Source organism: Lathamus discolor, chromosome 6 (genome assembly GCF_037157495.1).
Source record: "Lathamus discolor isolate bLatDis1 chromosome 6, bLatDis1.hap1, whole genome shotgun sequence".
NCBI lineage: Eukaryota > Metazoa > Chordata > Aves > Psittaciformes > Psittacidae > Lathamus > Lathamus discolor.
This window is the reverse complement of record NC_088889.1, coordinates 4,198,112-4,216,384: the sequence shown is the minus strand read 5'-3', so window position 1 is coordinate 4,216,384 and position 18,273 is coordinate 4,198,112. Positions and strand designations below refer to the sequence as shown.

The 18,273-nt window shown below is 38.9% G+C and overlaps 1 protein-coding gene across 1 annotated transcript in view; it reads right to left on the bottom strand.

Moving 5' to 3' along the window:
- ABTB2 (ankyrin repeat and BTB domain containing 2) overlaps positions 1 to 13,781 on the bottom strand; it is a 158,653-nt gene extending 144,872 nt beyond the window's left edge. The window contains exons 1-3 of the mRNA XM_065684525.1: positions 13,768 to 13,781; positions 11,694 to 11,900; positions 5,592 to 5,713 (exon numbers count right to left, since the gene is read on the bottom strand). Of these exons, the coding sequence (XP_065540597.1) occupies positions 5,592 to 5,595 (4 nt within the window). The 5' untranslated portion in view covers positions 5,596 to 5,713; positions 11,694 to 11,900; positions 13,768 to 13,781. The remainder of the gene's footprint in view (positions 1 to 5,591; positions 5,714 to 11,693; positions 11,901 to 13,767) is intronic.
- Positions 13,782 to 18,273: the final 4,492 nt, after the last annotated feature.

The following is an 18,273-nucleotide window of genomic DNA, read 5'->3' as shown; positions in this document are numbered from 1 at the left end:
AGCCCCGTCATAGAAGGCCGCCAAATTGGTCAGGCAGGATTTCCCCTTAGTGAAGCCATGCTGGCTGTCACCAAGCACCTTGTTGTTTTTCGTGTGCCTTAGCATGCCATCCAGGAGAATGTGCTCCAAGATTTTACCAGGCACAGAGGTGAGACTGACTGGTCTGTAATTCCCCAGGTCTTCCATTTTCCCCTTCTTGAAAATGGGGGTTATATTTCCCTTTTTCCAGTCATCGGGAACTTCACCTGACTGCCATGAGTTTTCAAATACGATGGCCAGTGGCTTAGCAACTTCATTCGCCAGCTCCTTCAGGACCCGCGGATGGATTCCATCAGGTCCCACGGACTTGTGCTCGTTCAGATTTTTAAGATAACATAAAGCTGGTGTGTTTTGTACAACACAGCAAAATCCCATCCAGCAAAGGCCCTCATTTTTTTTTTTGTCTGACTGGAGCGGATAGTCCAGTTCAGCAAGTTACCGAATACACACTGCTGACCTCACCCACTACCAAGTAATAACAGAGGTACCAGCTATATCTATGCTGAAATGAAGCCTTTTTCCAATATAGAATCATAGAATGGTTTGGAAAGGATCTTAAGATCATGCAGTTCCAGCCCTCCTGCTATGGGCAGGGACGCCTAACACTAGACTATGTTGCCCAAGGCTCTGTCCGACCTGGCCTTGAACACTGCTTTTACCACTTTTTTGAGCAACCTGTTCCAGTGCCTCACCACCCTCACAGTAAAGAACTTCTTCCTTATTTCTAACCTGAACTTCCCCTGTTTAAGTTTAAACCCATTACCCCTTGTCCTATTAATATAGTCCCTAATGAAGAGTCCCAATATGCAATGTCAGCTCCTTTCCCCATTCATTTTGTGCAGAATGGTCTTTTCGAAGGATCTAGTACTTTCAGAATGTCCTCTAATGTGCTCTAATGTAATAATTTCAGACTGTGCTAATCAGTAATTCATTGGTAAACTCACTTGATAGCACTAATGAAGATTTTAAAAGAGAACACAGAATCTCAAAAAGGTAGAATTTCAGGCCAAGTCTTTGTTCTTCAGAAGGCTCAGAAATACTAATATCCCTTGTGTAAACTTGCCAGGTATTTAGAACTCACTGAAATCTTCTATGGAGAGTATGGTGAAGAAATCTTCAAGCTTGCTGGTAATGAATAGTCATCTGACCTTCTCCCTGTCTTAGTTTTAGCTATGATCTAGCATAGTCTAAAACTACATCTTGCCATTAACAATTCCACAGAAATGCTCCTGCCTACTTTCTCTACTCTAATGAAAGTCTATTAAAAGACCTTACCTGTCCTTATGCAACTTCCCTCATTGACATCCTCAGACTGTAAATTCAAACAGAATTTCTATTTTAAAAAGCTCACTCTTAACTTTTTTTTTTCAGTAAGATAAATCTGTTTAGCACAGAAAATCAGCACAGATCAGCTTTTCTGTTGTTTGCAATGATAGATAAGGTACTACCTCTCAAAATGATTACTGTCAAGGAATGAGGGGTCATGTCTATCGTGACTAATAGCTGTTAAGCAAGACCAAGTAAAATACTTTAATTGCTGAAGATTTTATACAACATCATGCTTCTGACACATATTTTCAGATATGAAAAGCATAAGAAACACTGAGAATTCATTAAAATATCCTTTCTACTTTCAAAAGCTGCATTTTGTAATAGATATAATTAGAGAGATAAGGAACTTGGAGTGCAATCTCTGTGCATGCGTACAGCAGATTGCTGAGATGAATATAGAAATGGTTTGCTGCTGCTGTGCAGGCAGCTTAACTGGCCAACTGTGGTCCTCCAGAAGTCATTCAAAGCAACTAGCTACAAACTGGTCAGCCTCATCTTTACCCATGGGAAAGAAACAAAACAAATAATCCTGGAAAAGATTTGCAAACATGCTGGGGACAAAAAGGTGATTTAGAGTAGTCAGAGTTGATTTATGAAAGGGAAATGATACCTGACTAACCTGACAGCCTTCTGTGATGAAATAGCTAGCATGATGGATGAGGGAAGAGCTATTGATGTTTATGTTCACTTCAGCAAGGCTTTCAACACTTGCTGAAGTGTAACATCCACTTGATGATTGTAACATCCTCATTGGCAAATTGATGAATAATGGCCTAGATAAGTGGTCAGGGAGGTAGACTTAAAATTGGTTGACCTGATGGGCTGAAAGGCTTGTGAGCAGCATCACAGAGCTAAGCTGGAGGACAGTTGGCAAGTTTGCAGGTGACAAAAAAAAATGTGAAGAGTGATTGATGCAGCTGGTGCTGCTATTCAGAGGGCACTCAACATGCTGAAAAAATTACCAAGCAGTAATCTCATGAAGTTCAACAAAGGTAAGCACCAATAACTCCATGTATCTGGGGGCTGAAGAGCTGGAAAGCAACTTTGTATAAAAAGACCTGGGGTTCTGGTGGAAAACAAATTGAATGTGAGCTAGTTGTGTGGAGGGAGGTGATTCTACCCTCTTCTCTGCACTGATGAGACACATCTGGAGTGCAAAATCCAGTTCTGGGCTCTCCAGGGCAAGAGAGACATGGGCATACTGAGCTAGGCCATCAAAGGGACACCAAGCTTATTAAGGGACTGGAGTTTTTGTCATTTAATGAGAGGCTGAGAGACCTGGGAGTGTTCAGCCTGGAGAAGGTGTCAAAAGTATCTTTGTGTATAAATACCTGATGGGAACAGAGTAAAGAAGGTAGGTTGTTCTTGTTGGTGTCCAGTGAAAGAACAAGAAGCAATAGAACCAAACCAAAATACAAACCAAATCCATTGAAACATTAAAGCCCCCCCCCCCCCCCTTTTTGCTGTGAGGGTGGTAAAACACCAGCCCAGGTTGCCAGGGGAGGTTGTGGAGTCTCCATCGTTGAAGATATCCAAACCCAGACTGGATGCAGTTCTGAACAACCTGCTTTAGCTGACCCTGCTTTGAAGGCTGGACTAGCTGATCTCCAGACATGCCTCAACAGGTCTGTGACTCTCTGAATCCTGCTTTTTGCACTGTGAGGTACACATAGGTGAACTCTTGGGCACAGCTTTCCAAAATCAGGTCCTCTGCTTATACTAGGAATCCCTGTCTTCATTAGTGTTTCTAACACTGCTGCTAAATCCTCTTATCTTCAAATGTTTCCAGTTAGTTTAGTTTTCAATTTCCCTTAGCTGAGCACAATCTCTCTTAATTCAGCACACATTTTATAGGTAAAGACATCCTTAAATCAAACACTTTCTGAGAATGAAAGTAATATCAAAGATGCTTTCTACACTTGTTAGATGCAGGAAAAAGCCTCCTTCTTCAATAGTTGTTTTATCTATAATACATTTATTCCATGTTTGTTTTGAAAACATTTTGAAGCAGGAGAAACAAGCAAATCTTGTGACATTTCACCTAATTTGAAATGCATTCCTCAACAAACATTGAAAATTTCTGCCCAGAAATTTGGAGGTAATATAAAAATACATCAGACAACTGAACAAGTGTTATAGAAGGCCTTATTTTGGGAGATTATGGAACTGTGAAAATTATGGAATACGTTTGATCCTTTTGTCCTATGAATAGCACAATAAAATGATTGTGATGACAAAGGGTAGAGAAAACTGTCAGAATAAGAAAAACCCTATGAAAAATACATAAAATTCCTGGATGATAACTTCATACTGTATCAGACTTTCTCAGTCACTAGCAGCAAGGTCTTACTAGTGACGGTTAGTGAGGGAATCAGATCAAATGAAGGGGACAGAAGAGTATTTGTTTAATCACATGACATTATCCAAGGCAAATGGTGCACTGAAACTTACCAAGGCCTATTTTCCCACTGCTTCTCATTTCAACACTTCCTGTTAATTAAATTTTTACAGTGCCTGCATTACCAAAATAGCTGCAAATAATGATGATGTTCTTCAGCATTTAACAGCTATTAATTTACAACATCGAGCTATAAAGTTACAGCAGAATTATAGAATGGTTTGGGTTGGAAAGGATCTTAAGATCATCTAGTTTCAACCCCTCTGCCATGGGCACGGACACCTTCCACTAGGATTAAACTTCCCTAGTCACCTAGACATTGAGCTGTGGTATAACACCAGCACTGACAAGTCTATATAGTCTTAGCTACCAGTGTAAACTAATTCTCTGGATGCACTTGCAATAATCTCACTTATCTGGTCATGTGCCTCTACTAGCACATATGTGTGAAAACCTGCTGCAGCCCCATGTGCCAGAATACTCACATTTGGATTAACTGCATGTCAAAACTGCACTTACTACTGTAGCCATTCACTGGCTGTGATACTAACTTGTCTCATGAGGCACTTGATAGAGAAATGACACCTATAGTTTGTCACAGATAAGTGTCATGCTTCCTGGAATGTCCTTGGCTCTTTTTTATTTATTTATTTTTTATTTTTTTTAGCCAGTAATACAGTATTGACAATAACATTCCCAAGAGTTAATCACTATGATCACAGAGTCAATAGAAAGAATAGCCACACAGACAGACATTTATAGTTGAATATTGTATTTTTCATAATCCTTAACAGTCAGGAAATGGTTGGGTAAAGTATTATCCTCTAACACTGCTATAAAGTGGATGCCCCAGAGCATTATTAGTCCAAGCTGAGAATAGTGGTTATATACAATGGCAAACAATGATGAAAAGAATTGAAGACAAATGATAGGGGATATGCAAAGGCACAGTCCAGGCTTAAGAATCTCTTCTACCTTGTCTGAAATGATTCAGAACCTTAGGACAACAGTTGCTATATGCATTGTTGTGCTGCCATACATCAGTCTTGCAACAGATTCCCAGCTGATGCAGGATTTCATTCCACAAGGTTCTTACCAGCCCTCATAAGTGCTAATACTTTCGCACAATCTCTGCAGGCAGTGTGCACAAATTCTGCATCCCCCTGGACATGCCTGATCAAAGCTTTATTTTCCCAAAGAATACCAAGCTTTGTAGCATTAGGCAGCTTCGCTGTATCACAGTAACCCACCGACCCCCTCTTGAGGCTGTTTGTGCGAAAATACCACAACATTGTACGTAATCTACTCCAGGATATCTATTGAACGTGTAGTAATTCAACTCACTGCAAAATGAAGAAAGCTCAGGGGAAAAGAGAAGAACCAGCTTTTTCCATTGCTGTGTGAACAACTGCTGTTTGACACACCTCGTGGAATGGGGGTGCAGGTGAACTGAAGCATTGCATGTGTGACAGTTTCTAACAGATCATGTCCTATATAGTATGGTACTATCACCACAAGGTGTCTTCCCTCATAGAGCGATCAAGTGCACAACGCCTTGTGTTAGGAGCTGCTTAAGACTAGCTACAGGATTGCCCAGGATAATATCTGAACTGCATGGCCAGTGAAGCCACTGACTTTCTATTTATAAAACTAGAAAAAGAGATCTGCTTTCTTTCCTTATCCCTAGCATAAAACTTCTGGAAAAGGGAGTGCCCCTTTCTGTTCACAATATATTGGTGAGATGGACACACCACAGTGCACAGTGTTGCAGACACCTGCTTCACAAAGACAAAACCTGCATGAGGGGGAGGTTTAAACTTACTCATTTACAGGTCATGTTCCCAGAGCAGTGCCTGATGAGGTGGCTCATCATGACAAAGTGTCATGCCTACTGACACAGGCATCATTCTGTGCAGTAACATGTTCCTGAGTAACAAGGTGCAACTGCAAGAAAAACCAAGTCAAAAGCAAGTGAGAGAGGGATGGGAAAAATTGAGTGAGCATAAGAACTGAGCTGACACAGAGTTTGCCCAAAGAATTGGTAAATGCTCCATCCCTGGCAGTGTTCAAGGCCAGGTTGGACAGAGCCTTGGATGACATGGTCTAGTGTGAGATGTTCCTGCCAATAGCGGGGGGTGGAACTGGATGATCTTAAGGTCCTTTCCAACCTAAATCATCCTATGATTCTGTAAGAAGTGCAATGCCATAGTGGATCTTCACTGCTTTTTCTAACCTGCCTTCAGCGAGGAGTGAATCAAAACCTTGGTCATGCATCAGGTGCCTCATGTTGCATTGGAATACACCTTTGGGATGATTAGCAGTGTACATTCCTGGCTGCTGTGGTACACATTATGCCATCCACCCTACATGACATGTTTCTACCACAGTGTCCTATCAGGCCTCCTGTGCTCACTGTTGGCTAACTCCTGGTTGTGCAGCTCTTGTCAGAGTTATTTCTTGCCAGGAGATGCATTTTATGCATTTAATGCATTCACATGCTCTCATTCACATAGATTCTTTCATTTTCTGAAACTTAAAATGCCCCTGCTCACTGCTATTGGCAGAATTCAGGAGTACCAAGCTGCCACCAGACCTGCTGGCAGTATGTAAGGCTGATGAAACTGGAATTGGCACCTCCAGGCCAGTCTAGGCCATCTCCAGGTATAACAGCTATGCCCAAGTATTCTCATGAACCCAAGCTAAAACACTATAAACCTTTGATGGTTTTGTTTTCAGAATTACTGGGTTGTTTTTCAGGTTATCCTGAGCAGTGACAAATTTACTTGGCAAAGTTACTTGGCAACCCTCCAGAAGCCATCCTGCTTAGGCTAGGTGTGGTATACTCCAGCATGGAATAAGGCAGGGTATGAAGCATAGAAGAGTATCAGAGTTTGTGTTGGAAGGGCCCTTAAAGATCATTCAGTTCCAACCCCCTGCCATGGGCAGGGACACCTTCCACTAGAGCAGGTTGCTCCAAGCCCCATCCAACCTGGCCTTGAACACTGCCAGGGATGGGGCAGCCACAGCTTCTCTGGGCAACCTGTTCCAGTGCCTCACCACCCTCACAGAGAAGCACTTCTTCCTAATATCTAACCTAAATCTCCCCTTTTTTAATTTAAAGCCATGAGTATAATGTGTTCTGGAATGGCACTGTCAGGTAGAGGTAGCCCTCCAATCTGTCTTTACAATTGTCTTTTACCTATTCTTTCAGATACACCAGGGCTTCATCAGCAAGGGACTGAGTATGTTCCACCCAGAGAGAGCTCAGGAATAAACTAGGTACACACACCTCATATCACAGAGGCCTGAGTTGAAAAGTGAGAACACTGTGCCAAGGGACAGTGCAGATGTATCCAGGAAATCCTCAGCACCACAAAGGACCCAGTAGCCAGAGCAGTCTTCTGCCACACATGGCTCATTTTAAGTCCCATCTAAATTTAGCATTTGAACTTGATTCTTCCTGTATTCCATGAAACTCTCTTAGCCACCAACTATTTGCTGGTCTGGTTTGGTAGTGAAACAATAGTAACACATTGAACCAGCACAGCAGCAAAGGGCAAGGAAGAGAGACAAGCACACTGCTGCAGTGCCACCACCATAGCACTCACCTGGAAGATAGGAGAGAAAAGTTCCATCAAGTTTGTGGGAAAAACTACAGTAAATGAGTACTTCCAGCAACAAAATAATTAATGAAACAATATCAAACATGTTAGAATAAGGGGAAAATACCACAGCAAAACAATGTCTTCACTTGCAGAATTCTCTCTTCACTACCTTTTTTACTTTGTGACCCCTGATTTACCTTAATTTCTCTGATAAACTCAAAAGATTTTAGTTATTTCCACTAGGAAACCTTGCCTACCTGCACATAAAACTAAAATAGAATCCTACAAATGTTTCAGCTTGAGATATACTTCATATTGTTTAAATACCTCAGAGTCAATATCATATAATGCTGATTTGGTAAATAAATGAGTGATTGCCAAAAAAGAGGCTGACATGTTAATAAAATGACATCTAAAATTTATAAGGCATAAGTGAAAAGTGCTATATAACTCACCTGTAAGTATCACTGACCATTGATTCTGGCATTTTTATGAAAATCAAACAGAAAATAAAGCTTTAACACTAGGAGGTCATTGAGACATGAAAGCTTGAGATAAAGAAAATCTTTCTTTCTCAAAGATTCCGTAACAGTTTCAGATAAATCTTTTTACTCTGTATAACATCATAACAGCACAGTAACTAGTATTCTAGTATTCATCACCAGATTATATTGCCCATATAAAGAAACCTTCTTCAAGGAGAAGCTTTAATCTTGGTATGATGGAGCAGGAATTTGTAGTTTGACATTTACTGCACAGTTGAGTGTACTAGTTAATGAAAACTGAGGTTTATATGATGGTACTTTTGGACCATCATAATACACTTTTCATACTTTTTCAGTATGCTTATTCCTAGTTTTTATGTGAATGAACAATATTTTACCATCTCACCATTCTTGTGAAGATGCTGAATAGGGATACCACCACCATGGCTTTGCTACAGCAGAAGAGCATGAATAGAATCATTTCAGTTGGAAAAGACCTTTAAGATAATCATGTCCAGCCATTCCCCAGCACTGCCAATGCCACCACTAAACCACATTTCTAAATGCCTCACGTAATTCCAACCCCAAAAGTAAAATCATGTGAAAAACAGTAGCAGGGAAAAAACACCCCCCACACAATAGGTCCCAAAACTCATTGTCAGTTCAGTACATGCATATGTAGCTGTGTTGTTCATTAGTGCTGCTGGCTTCAGAACCACATAGACAACATGCATAGCCTTCAGAAACGTAACACCATTCACTTTCTTTTATACCTAATTTTAGTTCTGACGCAGGGTTGCCTATTTTCATAGAACACAGGAATATTTTTCCAACAAGGAGACAACTGACACAGGCCAATTTGTTATTGGCACTCAGGATGAAACATATGCTGTAAACAGTACGTAGGAAATTACCAACTCCCTTTTTTTCCACCTACGTCACTGGGCAGGTGTACCTGTGACACACCATCCTAAGGGAAGTATCTCAGTGCTATATAATGTTCTATAGCACATCTCAGTACCTGGTCCTGGAAATAAATACAGGAATAGTCTGTATGATTCAGTAGAAGTGGGGCTGGTGCTAGGATTAGGAAGTATGGGATCCATTGGTGCTCAATAAAATGATGATTCAGAGATGTATCAGAGGTTGACAAAAGAATTAAAATTAAATGATTAGTGGTGGGTGGATGTGATGGGATGTCATTGAACTGGGTCATAACAAAATTTAAAATATTCATTAAACTATGCATTAAAATACAAGGTGAAAGACCAAGGTCTATCTCCAATCTATAGGAGAGTAGTTGGCAGTTAACTTTCAGGTAAAATGCAGGATGTATTGGTTACTGTCCCCGTGACTGGTAAGCAGGAAAAGGAACAAACCCATCATGGTTGGTATCATGTAGAACTCCTTGTAGCTGTAAAATATCAAACATTTTTATACTAAAAGTATTGAAAATAATGAAGGTAACACATTCAGTGAAAAATGTGATTTCCTCTTAAAACTGTTTAGAAGTCCACATTATGGATGAAGGCTCAACTGTGCTGCTCAAACACAGAACAAACACGGATGTTAACCAATCAAACCAGGACATGAATATAAGCAAAGCCAGCTAGGAATGCTGATAGATCACAGTAGATGGCAAGGGGGTTGGAACTAGTTGATCTTGAAGTCCTTTCCAATTCAAACCATTCTATGATTCTATGATCTGTTCAGAAAGTTTCACCAAGTTTGTAAGTTTGATGGTTTGTAAGTTATGATCTGTATTTCATTTTTATCCCTGCATCAATGGAAATGGCTTGTAAACCTCTTGTAAATATCTTGTAAATGGCCAGCCAGGGTGCAGGGGACAATTAAGTAGCTAGAAAGAAATGTATCAATATAATTAACCTGGTAACTTAATGTCACCCTCAAGGGGATTAAAAATAGGCAACAACAAATTAATTTATTACAGTTTCCAGATAAGTTTCACCATTTCCTGGGTGTCATGAAACAGCCAAATTCAGTTTGTATGCTCATATGTCAAAATAACTATTAACCCTTCTAACTTTAATAAAGCAGGCACACATTTTAGAAATGTAGCCCTCCACACACATAAAAATCAGGGGGTTTAGGATGTCTAAAATTGATCCCAGTGTCAAACTAAACCCTGTGAAGACTATTGTAGTTACAGCATTATTTTGCCTTTTTAAAAGTATGTTAGATGCTTCCATAATTTCAACTTATCTATCTATTTGAGGCAATGAGTTTTCTATAAGCATAAAACCCTAGAAAAATTAGGTGAAATGTAAAGAGAACTTTGGCCTTAAGAATACTTAAACACGCAGAAGAAATTCTGCTTGGTTTCTTTTCCATGCATGTCTCTGTGGTCAACACAGTCAAGGCTTTTTATTCTACTTCAGCACAAATCAGAAGTAGACCCTGGCAAGTGTATAAGCCTCAAACAAAATAATAGCCATCTTTGCAACCTGTAACAGCACATAACTAGTCAGTGTGAAAAACTGCCTTTATTAGAAGGACTGGAACAGCTACTCAGATGCTGCCATCACACAGACTTCTTGGGCAAAGGGCATCAACAAGCTGCTGACCATATGGCAGGCACTGTGGTGGAGCAATTATTCCAGGCTGGAAGAACTATTTTATATCTAATATGCTGCTAATGGTGCTGTATTTCACTCTCACCATGCCCCTTCCTTCTTCGAATCCCTGGAATTTTTGGTAGTCTTTCTTATTGTCAAAATTAAGATACATAAGCAGATGATACGCAGCCTTTTTGCCAGTATTCCATCCTTAAATGCCTCCTATTATGATGTAAAATAAAATGATAGCTACGTAAAGGCTAAAATATTCACACCAAAATAAAAGCAGATTTTTCAAAGGTACTGAGACCTACAATTTCCATCAATTCAAACAATACTGATTAGTGTGTTTAAAACCCCAGGATTAATTATTCCCTTGGTTCTATTTGTGACCATCTCAAGGGACAAACCTCAAGTTTTATGTCTATTACTGTTATTCCTCTTAAAGAGGGCAACTAAAAAGACAGCCACAATTCTTCTGTAACAAAGCAGATTTTAAAAACTGCATTTATTTCAGAATTCATTAAAATTATCTTTAAAATCTGAGTTATGTTCAACATCTCTTATTCAGCTAGTTTAGAGACTATGAAAATTAATCAATTACAAATTAGCTTGCATTAAATAGATGTAGATGTATAGATGGGGCCCTCAGTGACACGGTTTAGTAGTGGTCTTGGCAGTCCTGGGATAATGGTTGGACCTGATGATCTTAAAGGTCTTTTCCAACCTAGCTGACTCTATGATTCTATGAAATGTTTTAAAGTATATTTGTGTTTTTGGAATGCAAAGGTGAAAGAGAGAACATATTAAACTACATGTGGATTATAAACATGCTAAACTTAGAAAATATTATCTTAATAGGACCCTGGCAGCAAATCTCTGAGGGTGAATTTGTAGCAATTACCCCTAGGTGATTCCATGGGAAACTGACCCATCAAGTCAGCACACTGGATTATTATACATGTAAAATACTTGCTGGTACTCCAGCATACAAATATCACGTGTACATATTACAACTGTCACATGCATTGTAATAGTCTTTGATGTATTTTTGCTGCAGAGTACTGCAGCTTTCACAACTAACTTAGACAGAAAAAGATAAAGCCAAGCTTTTCTTTAGACAACTAAACATTATGTAGATATCTAACTTAAATCTCTCAGGTTTAACAGTTTTGACTTAGTTACTAGATCATGTATAGAAAATTTCCAGCTACTTGCCCATTGGTTTCAAAGACAGTGACATTTTCTCTTTTCATACCTTACAAATGCAACATGCCTTCTCCTTTGTCCTTCCTTGTTTCCCAGTGTCCACATTTGTTGAAGTTACAGAAATTCCATCTTGTTTCTTGCCATTCCATTGGCTGGCTTGCTTGTTTTTTTCCCCATAAGCTTCCTATGATCCCATTATTGTCTCTTCCAGTCATGACTGTGATACTGTAATCACAGGAAAATTCAGGAATCACCACTATAAAGAACAATGTGTGATCAGATGACAAATTTCAACTGTTTTAGTACCAAAACTAACTGAAAGTTGAGGTATAAACCCTGCCTGAATTCATCATTACAAGTGTTATACACCTTAAAACCTGTCAGTCATGCACTCAAAATGCCTCTAATGAGCGGGTTTCTTTCAAAATGGAATGCCCAAATGATAAAGCAGCGTTGATATTGTTAGGTAGATGTGCAATCTCTTTTCATATTCTATAGGCCTCTAACACAGCATATATCTGGTGTGCCTCTCCATTCTATGTTTTAATCTGATGTATTACATTGATGTTTTTCAGCAGAGCATCAAACTATGTTTTCTTCTGCTTAGCGATCATAGAACATATATAATGGGCAAACAGATCCTGTTCATACATCCAAGTAGCAGCTTCAGTTTGGTTCATTTTATTGGCATATAAACAGATTATACGAATAAACCCTATATACCAGTCTAAAGCTGTACTGATGTATTCAGTTACAGAAAGCTATCCAAAATTTTCAGAAGCATGTATCTAATTTTTACTGACAATGAAATAATAGCCTGATTTTCCAGTCATGTGGCGCAGCCAACATTTTTAATTGCCTTTACATTTCCGAACATTCAACTGGCTTGAAAAACCAGTTCATTTACTATTCTCTTCTTTCTACAAAATTAGAACACATAAAATGACACCTATTGAATCAAGATATCTCTTGGATCAAGCACCTATATTTATACATGCAAACATCCAGCAAGCCAATTAAACACTTGACTAATTTAAAGCACATGTGACTAAGTCATACTGGGTGGTTGACCCATTTAAAAGCTTAAGAGCTTCTGATTCTAACAACAGAAAAAAAATATTGCTGTGCCTAGCTTTAATTCTTATGCAGAAGCATTAATGGTCAAAACCGTGTTTCAAAACAGAGGGTTTATGAACTGATATTAGGTAAATGCTTCAGACAATGCTGCTAATAATACAGAGAAGAAATGCAGAAAACCATCCATAAGCTTACTTATGGGTGCTCTAACTTCAAAAAAACCCTAAAATACATTAACAACAAAAAATTGTATTTGTATGTTGTGAATTTTAATAACGCCATTTCTAGGAATAAAAATACAAAAGATGAGATATCCAGAATGCTAAATATATATTTTAATACTGCATTTCTTGTCTTATTATTGTTGTTCTTTCACTTATCTCAAGAAGTATATTGCAGCTGTTTTGCCAGCAATAAATATGAAACACAACTTCTTGATGATGAGGAGGAGGAGTACTGTTTATGAAAATTTAATACGTTATTGCAAAACATTAATAAAGATGAATGAAATTCACCCTTTGGTAAAAATTCTGCAAAATGTATTTTACTTTAGGACTGGTGTATCCACTGACATTTACGAACTACATATACTGCTAAAATTTGGGGGTTGGACTCGATGATCTCTAGAGGTCCCTTTTAACCCTAATGAGTCTGTGATTCTGTGAACACATCTACTCCAGAATAACTGAAGTCTTTATTGCCTATAGAGAAGTAAAGAAGGAGAGAAAAAAACCCAATTGTTTTTCTACTGTAAAAACACTATTATTATTCTAACATGCTTTTCTACCTCTGAGGTTAGTCTTTTTCTCTAGTGGTTTAAACTAAGATCCTGCCCTAATAACTACAGCAGAGAATGGTGGAAAATTGAAAACCCAAAATGAGGTTTCCAATCTGCCTTTTCCTGATTTTCTGCTACATGTGTTTTCTCAGAAGGCCGTGTTTTCTCCCTGCTGTGCCTCTCCGTATCTCATTCTGCCAACTGACAGCCCAAGTTACATGTGCTATTTATTTCCCATTAAAGCCAGCTTTAATTAATGGTGGCTTACCTTTTCCACTAGTACTGCTCTCTCCATCATCCCTTAAAGTCCACCTCTTCTGAAGATGTTTTATTTCACAGTGTTTTCAGCGTTTTCATTGAACTTGATGACTGAAAATACAAAAATCAAAAAGGCTACAAATAATGCAAGTTACTGAATGATAAGCTTATTATCACGATAGCTTGAGCAGACATAATTTACAGAGTATATACAGAGCTTCAGATTATTATTAGCTATCTCTTATTCCATCTCTTCTTCTCACCATATACTATGTCTAACATGCTGGCACCTATCACCCAGATGTTGACTGGCCTTTAATAGCATGGACTTTATGTCCACTTAATTGCATGTTTGACAAAATTGGTTTGGGTGTGTGTTTCCACTTTGGAATCAAGCAGCCAGTGTGTTCCATCTACTGTGCTACAATGAACATTTATCTGTTCTATTAATGCTTGTTTTCTTTCTGAGTATACTTGCTATACCTACCCTTCAATCCTCTGTCATGTAAGTGAACTGTCAATAGTAGTATATATTCCTTGTTCAGAGCTTTTTCTGTGCCCTGGTGATCACATCAGACATGACAGCAAAAGGGTCCTTAGAAAAATCATTTAAAAATGTTCCTGAGGTACTGTAAATATCCCAAAGTTGGATATTTGTAACAAGGCCAATTATTCTTTCAAGTATTGAGAATAGTTTTATTATATTACTTCGTATTTGGAGTAGGTGCAGTGGATGTAATTTTTTCATGACTGAAAATATATTTAGTAATATAAATTATATATTTATTACGTGAGCCTTTACCATGTAAACCAGATTCTTTATTTTTTTTCTTTCTGAGTAGGCACAGGTAGAAAATGTATCCAAGCCTCATCTCTAGATACACAGTTTGGATACTGTGGAAGATACAAGTTTGAACACCTTTAGTAGAAGGGGAAAAAATGAAGACTCCCAATCCTGTGATTTATTCTCAGCAGTAATCAGTTTAATTAAAAATGAGCACTCTCTGTCCTGTTTTTCTCTTTTCCTGTCTTTTAGAATAAAAGTCGTGCCTCAATGCTCTGTGCTGAAGTTAAATGCTTTGGCTATGTAGCAGAGGTACTCTGAGCATACCTACTCAACAGATGTTGTACAGAACATGGGAACATTTGTGAATCTGATTTAATCATAAGCAGGAGGTAAGTACCAAGTCAGCCAGCTGAGATGGCTGATATATGTAGCATGAAAGCTTTAGGTAACTATATAACTTGATTAGCAAAGTAACAGACGCTACTGACCTTCCACTCAACTAATTCTACATCATTCGCTTGAGTGTAAATCACTGCGTGAAAACTTTACATTCAGCAGGATTTTGTGTGTATGCTTGCATGTAAGTGAAACTGACCTTGTAGTTTGTGATTATACTCACTTTAAATAGGGAAAACAAAATATAAATGCTAAGTATTCTGACTTTTAATCTCACAAAATCTTAATTAAGGGTAAAGTGTGGTTTGGAATATGCCTCGGAAAGACAAGCAGCAACATAGAACCAGTCTCCCCAGGTAAATAAAGATGACTAATTTGGAATTGTTTGAAGTTTGTTGACTTAATGCATATATAACAGGAGGCTTACGCAGGCAAATAAGATGCCGCAGGAATCAAATATCAGAATGGGGGGTGGGGAAGGAAATGAATAAAGATACCCACAGCAAGGCACCAGAGTTTGGAGCACCTCCCTTATGAAGTCCCGCTAAGAAAGTTGGGGCTGTTCAGCCTGGAGAAGAGAAGCTGCATGGAGACCTCAGAGCAGCTTCCAGTGTCTGAAGGGGCCTACAAGGATGCTGGAGAAGGACTCTTCATCAGGGACTGTAGTGATAGGACAAGGGGTGATGGGTTCAAACTAAAATGGGGTTAGTTCAGGTTAGGTATAAGGAAAAAGTTCTTTACTGTGAGGGTGCTGAAGCACTGACACAAGTTGCCCAGAGAAGCGGCAAATGCTCCACCCCTGGCAGTGTTCAAACCCAGGCTGGATAGAGCCCTGGGTGACAAGATCTAGTCTGAAGCATTCCTACCCATGGCAGGAGGTTTAAACTTGATGATCTTAAGGTCCTTACCAACCCAAACAATTATATAATTCCATTAATTTAAAGCACTATTCAGTGCTTTCTTCACTGAAAAGATAGAAGATTAAGGTGAGAGGACAGAAATTTTTTTTATTCTTTTCATACTTAGCTTTGTATATCCCTTATCAAATGCAGTTGCTTGGTTTTAGTATAGCTAATGTGTAAACATTCTTGATGCTATTGATACTGCTACTTGCTCTCCCTTGGATTTTTTTTGTTGGCATATTCTCTTCATATTCACTACAAGGATGATCAGGGGACTGGAGCACCTCCTGTATGAAGATAGGTTGAGGAAGTTGGGGCTGTTCAGCCTGGAGAAGAGAAGGCTGCGTGGAGACCTCATAGCAGCCTTCCAGTACCTGAAGGGGGCCTATAGGGATGCTGGGGAGGGTCTCTTCATCAGGGACTGTAGTGAGAGGACAAGGGGTAATGCGTTCAGACTTAAACAGGGGAAGTTTAGATTGGATATAAGGAGGAAATTCTTTCCTGTTAGGGTGGTGAGGCACTAGAATCGGTTGCCCAGGGGGGTTGTGAGTGCTCCATCCCTGGCAGTGTTCAAGGCCAGGTTGGATGAAGCCTTGGGTGGGATGGTTTAGTGTGAGGTGTCCCTGCCTATGGCAGGGGGTTTGGAACTAGATGATCTTGAGGTCCTTTCCAACCCTGACTATTCATTGATTCTATGATTCTTAGTCAGTATTTAATCTCTTCTTGCTTTTATGCACACATACATATATGTATATACACATATATCCTTTCCTCTAGTCTTCCAGTTATAATAAGGATTTTTGAAAAATGAAAAAAAGAAGTAGTTTTTGCCAGTTACTCTTACTTTGAAATGAATTTGTGGCGAACAAGTTTATCTACACACATTTGTTGATAGGAAGTGTTAAACTTTAAAGGAAACGCAAACAGTAACTCTTCATTAAAATGTCCACATTGCCCTCATTTTGCTGGCTAAGCAAACTGAAATATCAATTACTTGATTAAAAAAATGTGTATGCATTCCTAATAGTAAATCTACAAGACCAGTCAACCAGCCTTTCCTTAAGAAAAGACCATTTTGTTGTAAATGACATCTTAAAAAATAAAGGCTGCATGGAAGAACACTGAATGAGTACCTGAAAAGATCATTAAATGTTCTCAGAAACAGCTGACAGTGAGGCCTACAAACTTAGCTTGCAAAGTAGGAGCTAACACCTTGAAACCAAAGTTTCTGTGGGTTGAGACTTTGTTGTGAAGCTGGGCTACTTTTTTCTTTGGCTGATAGTATAAAAGGCTTCTTGATCAGTAGAAAGACTGCTTAGATTTTTGTGGAAATCCAAGTTAAACTGTATTTAAACTAAAGCATAACTTCTGATTACCTTTTCCAAGGATCATCTGAATGCAGTGGAAGTGATCAGAGGTTTCACAGTTATATTAAGGTAGCCTGATGATATATATTTAGTATAAAAATATTAGAAATACAGTCTATTTTTCTTGCTCTTCTTTATAATGTTGGTTATCATATTAAGGAAGAAAAGATTATGAGACCTGAAGACATGAAAGAAATGTCTTTAATAAGGCTGAAGCAGAAAAAAGGGAGTTCTTACCACTGTGGAAAAGGAATACAATTAGTGATACACATCAGGTATATAAGTAAACTCTAGGTATACACATATACATAGAGTATAGCACTCTAATACATAATAACACATACCAGGATGAAGCAAATGTCTCTTACGCTATTTTTTATATCTGTTAAGAGAAAAATTGTAGATGTAGTCTGGCAGATAAGCATTTTTCCCCATTTCATTTCTTTCTGACAGGCTGTGGGTAAACAGCTGCTGTGATTCACTGTTGTAATATGAATTCTGCAAAGAACCATACTGGGATTCTTGATAAAGAATGATGGGGGGAAGAAAACAAACCAGTGCACACACACACAAAACTTGCTAGCTCAGTTATTTTTATAAACCAGTGACTTCTGCAAACCAGATTTGGGTAAATTGTTTGTTTGGACAGGTCTATCTGCTATGATTGCCCCCAGACGTTGTCATTAGAGAAGAATTAATAAAGCGAAAGGTTTGCATATTTTAGCTTTCTAAAATATTATCTGAAAATATACCAGTTTCTCATCTGATACAATGAGAAACTGAACATGAGCTGGCAATGTGTGCTCACAGCCCAGAAAGCCAACTGTATCCTGGGCTGCAACAAAAGGAGCGTGACCAGCAGGTCTAAGGAGGTGATCCTGCCCCTCTACTCTGCTCTCGTGAGACCTCACCTGGAGTTCTGTGTGCAGTTCTGGTGTCCTCAACATAAAAAGGACATGGAACTGTTGGAACAAGCCCAGAGGAGGCCACGAGGATGATCAGGGGACTGGAGCACCTCCTGTATGAAGACAGGTAGAGAAAGTTGGGGCTGTTCAGCCTGGAGA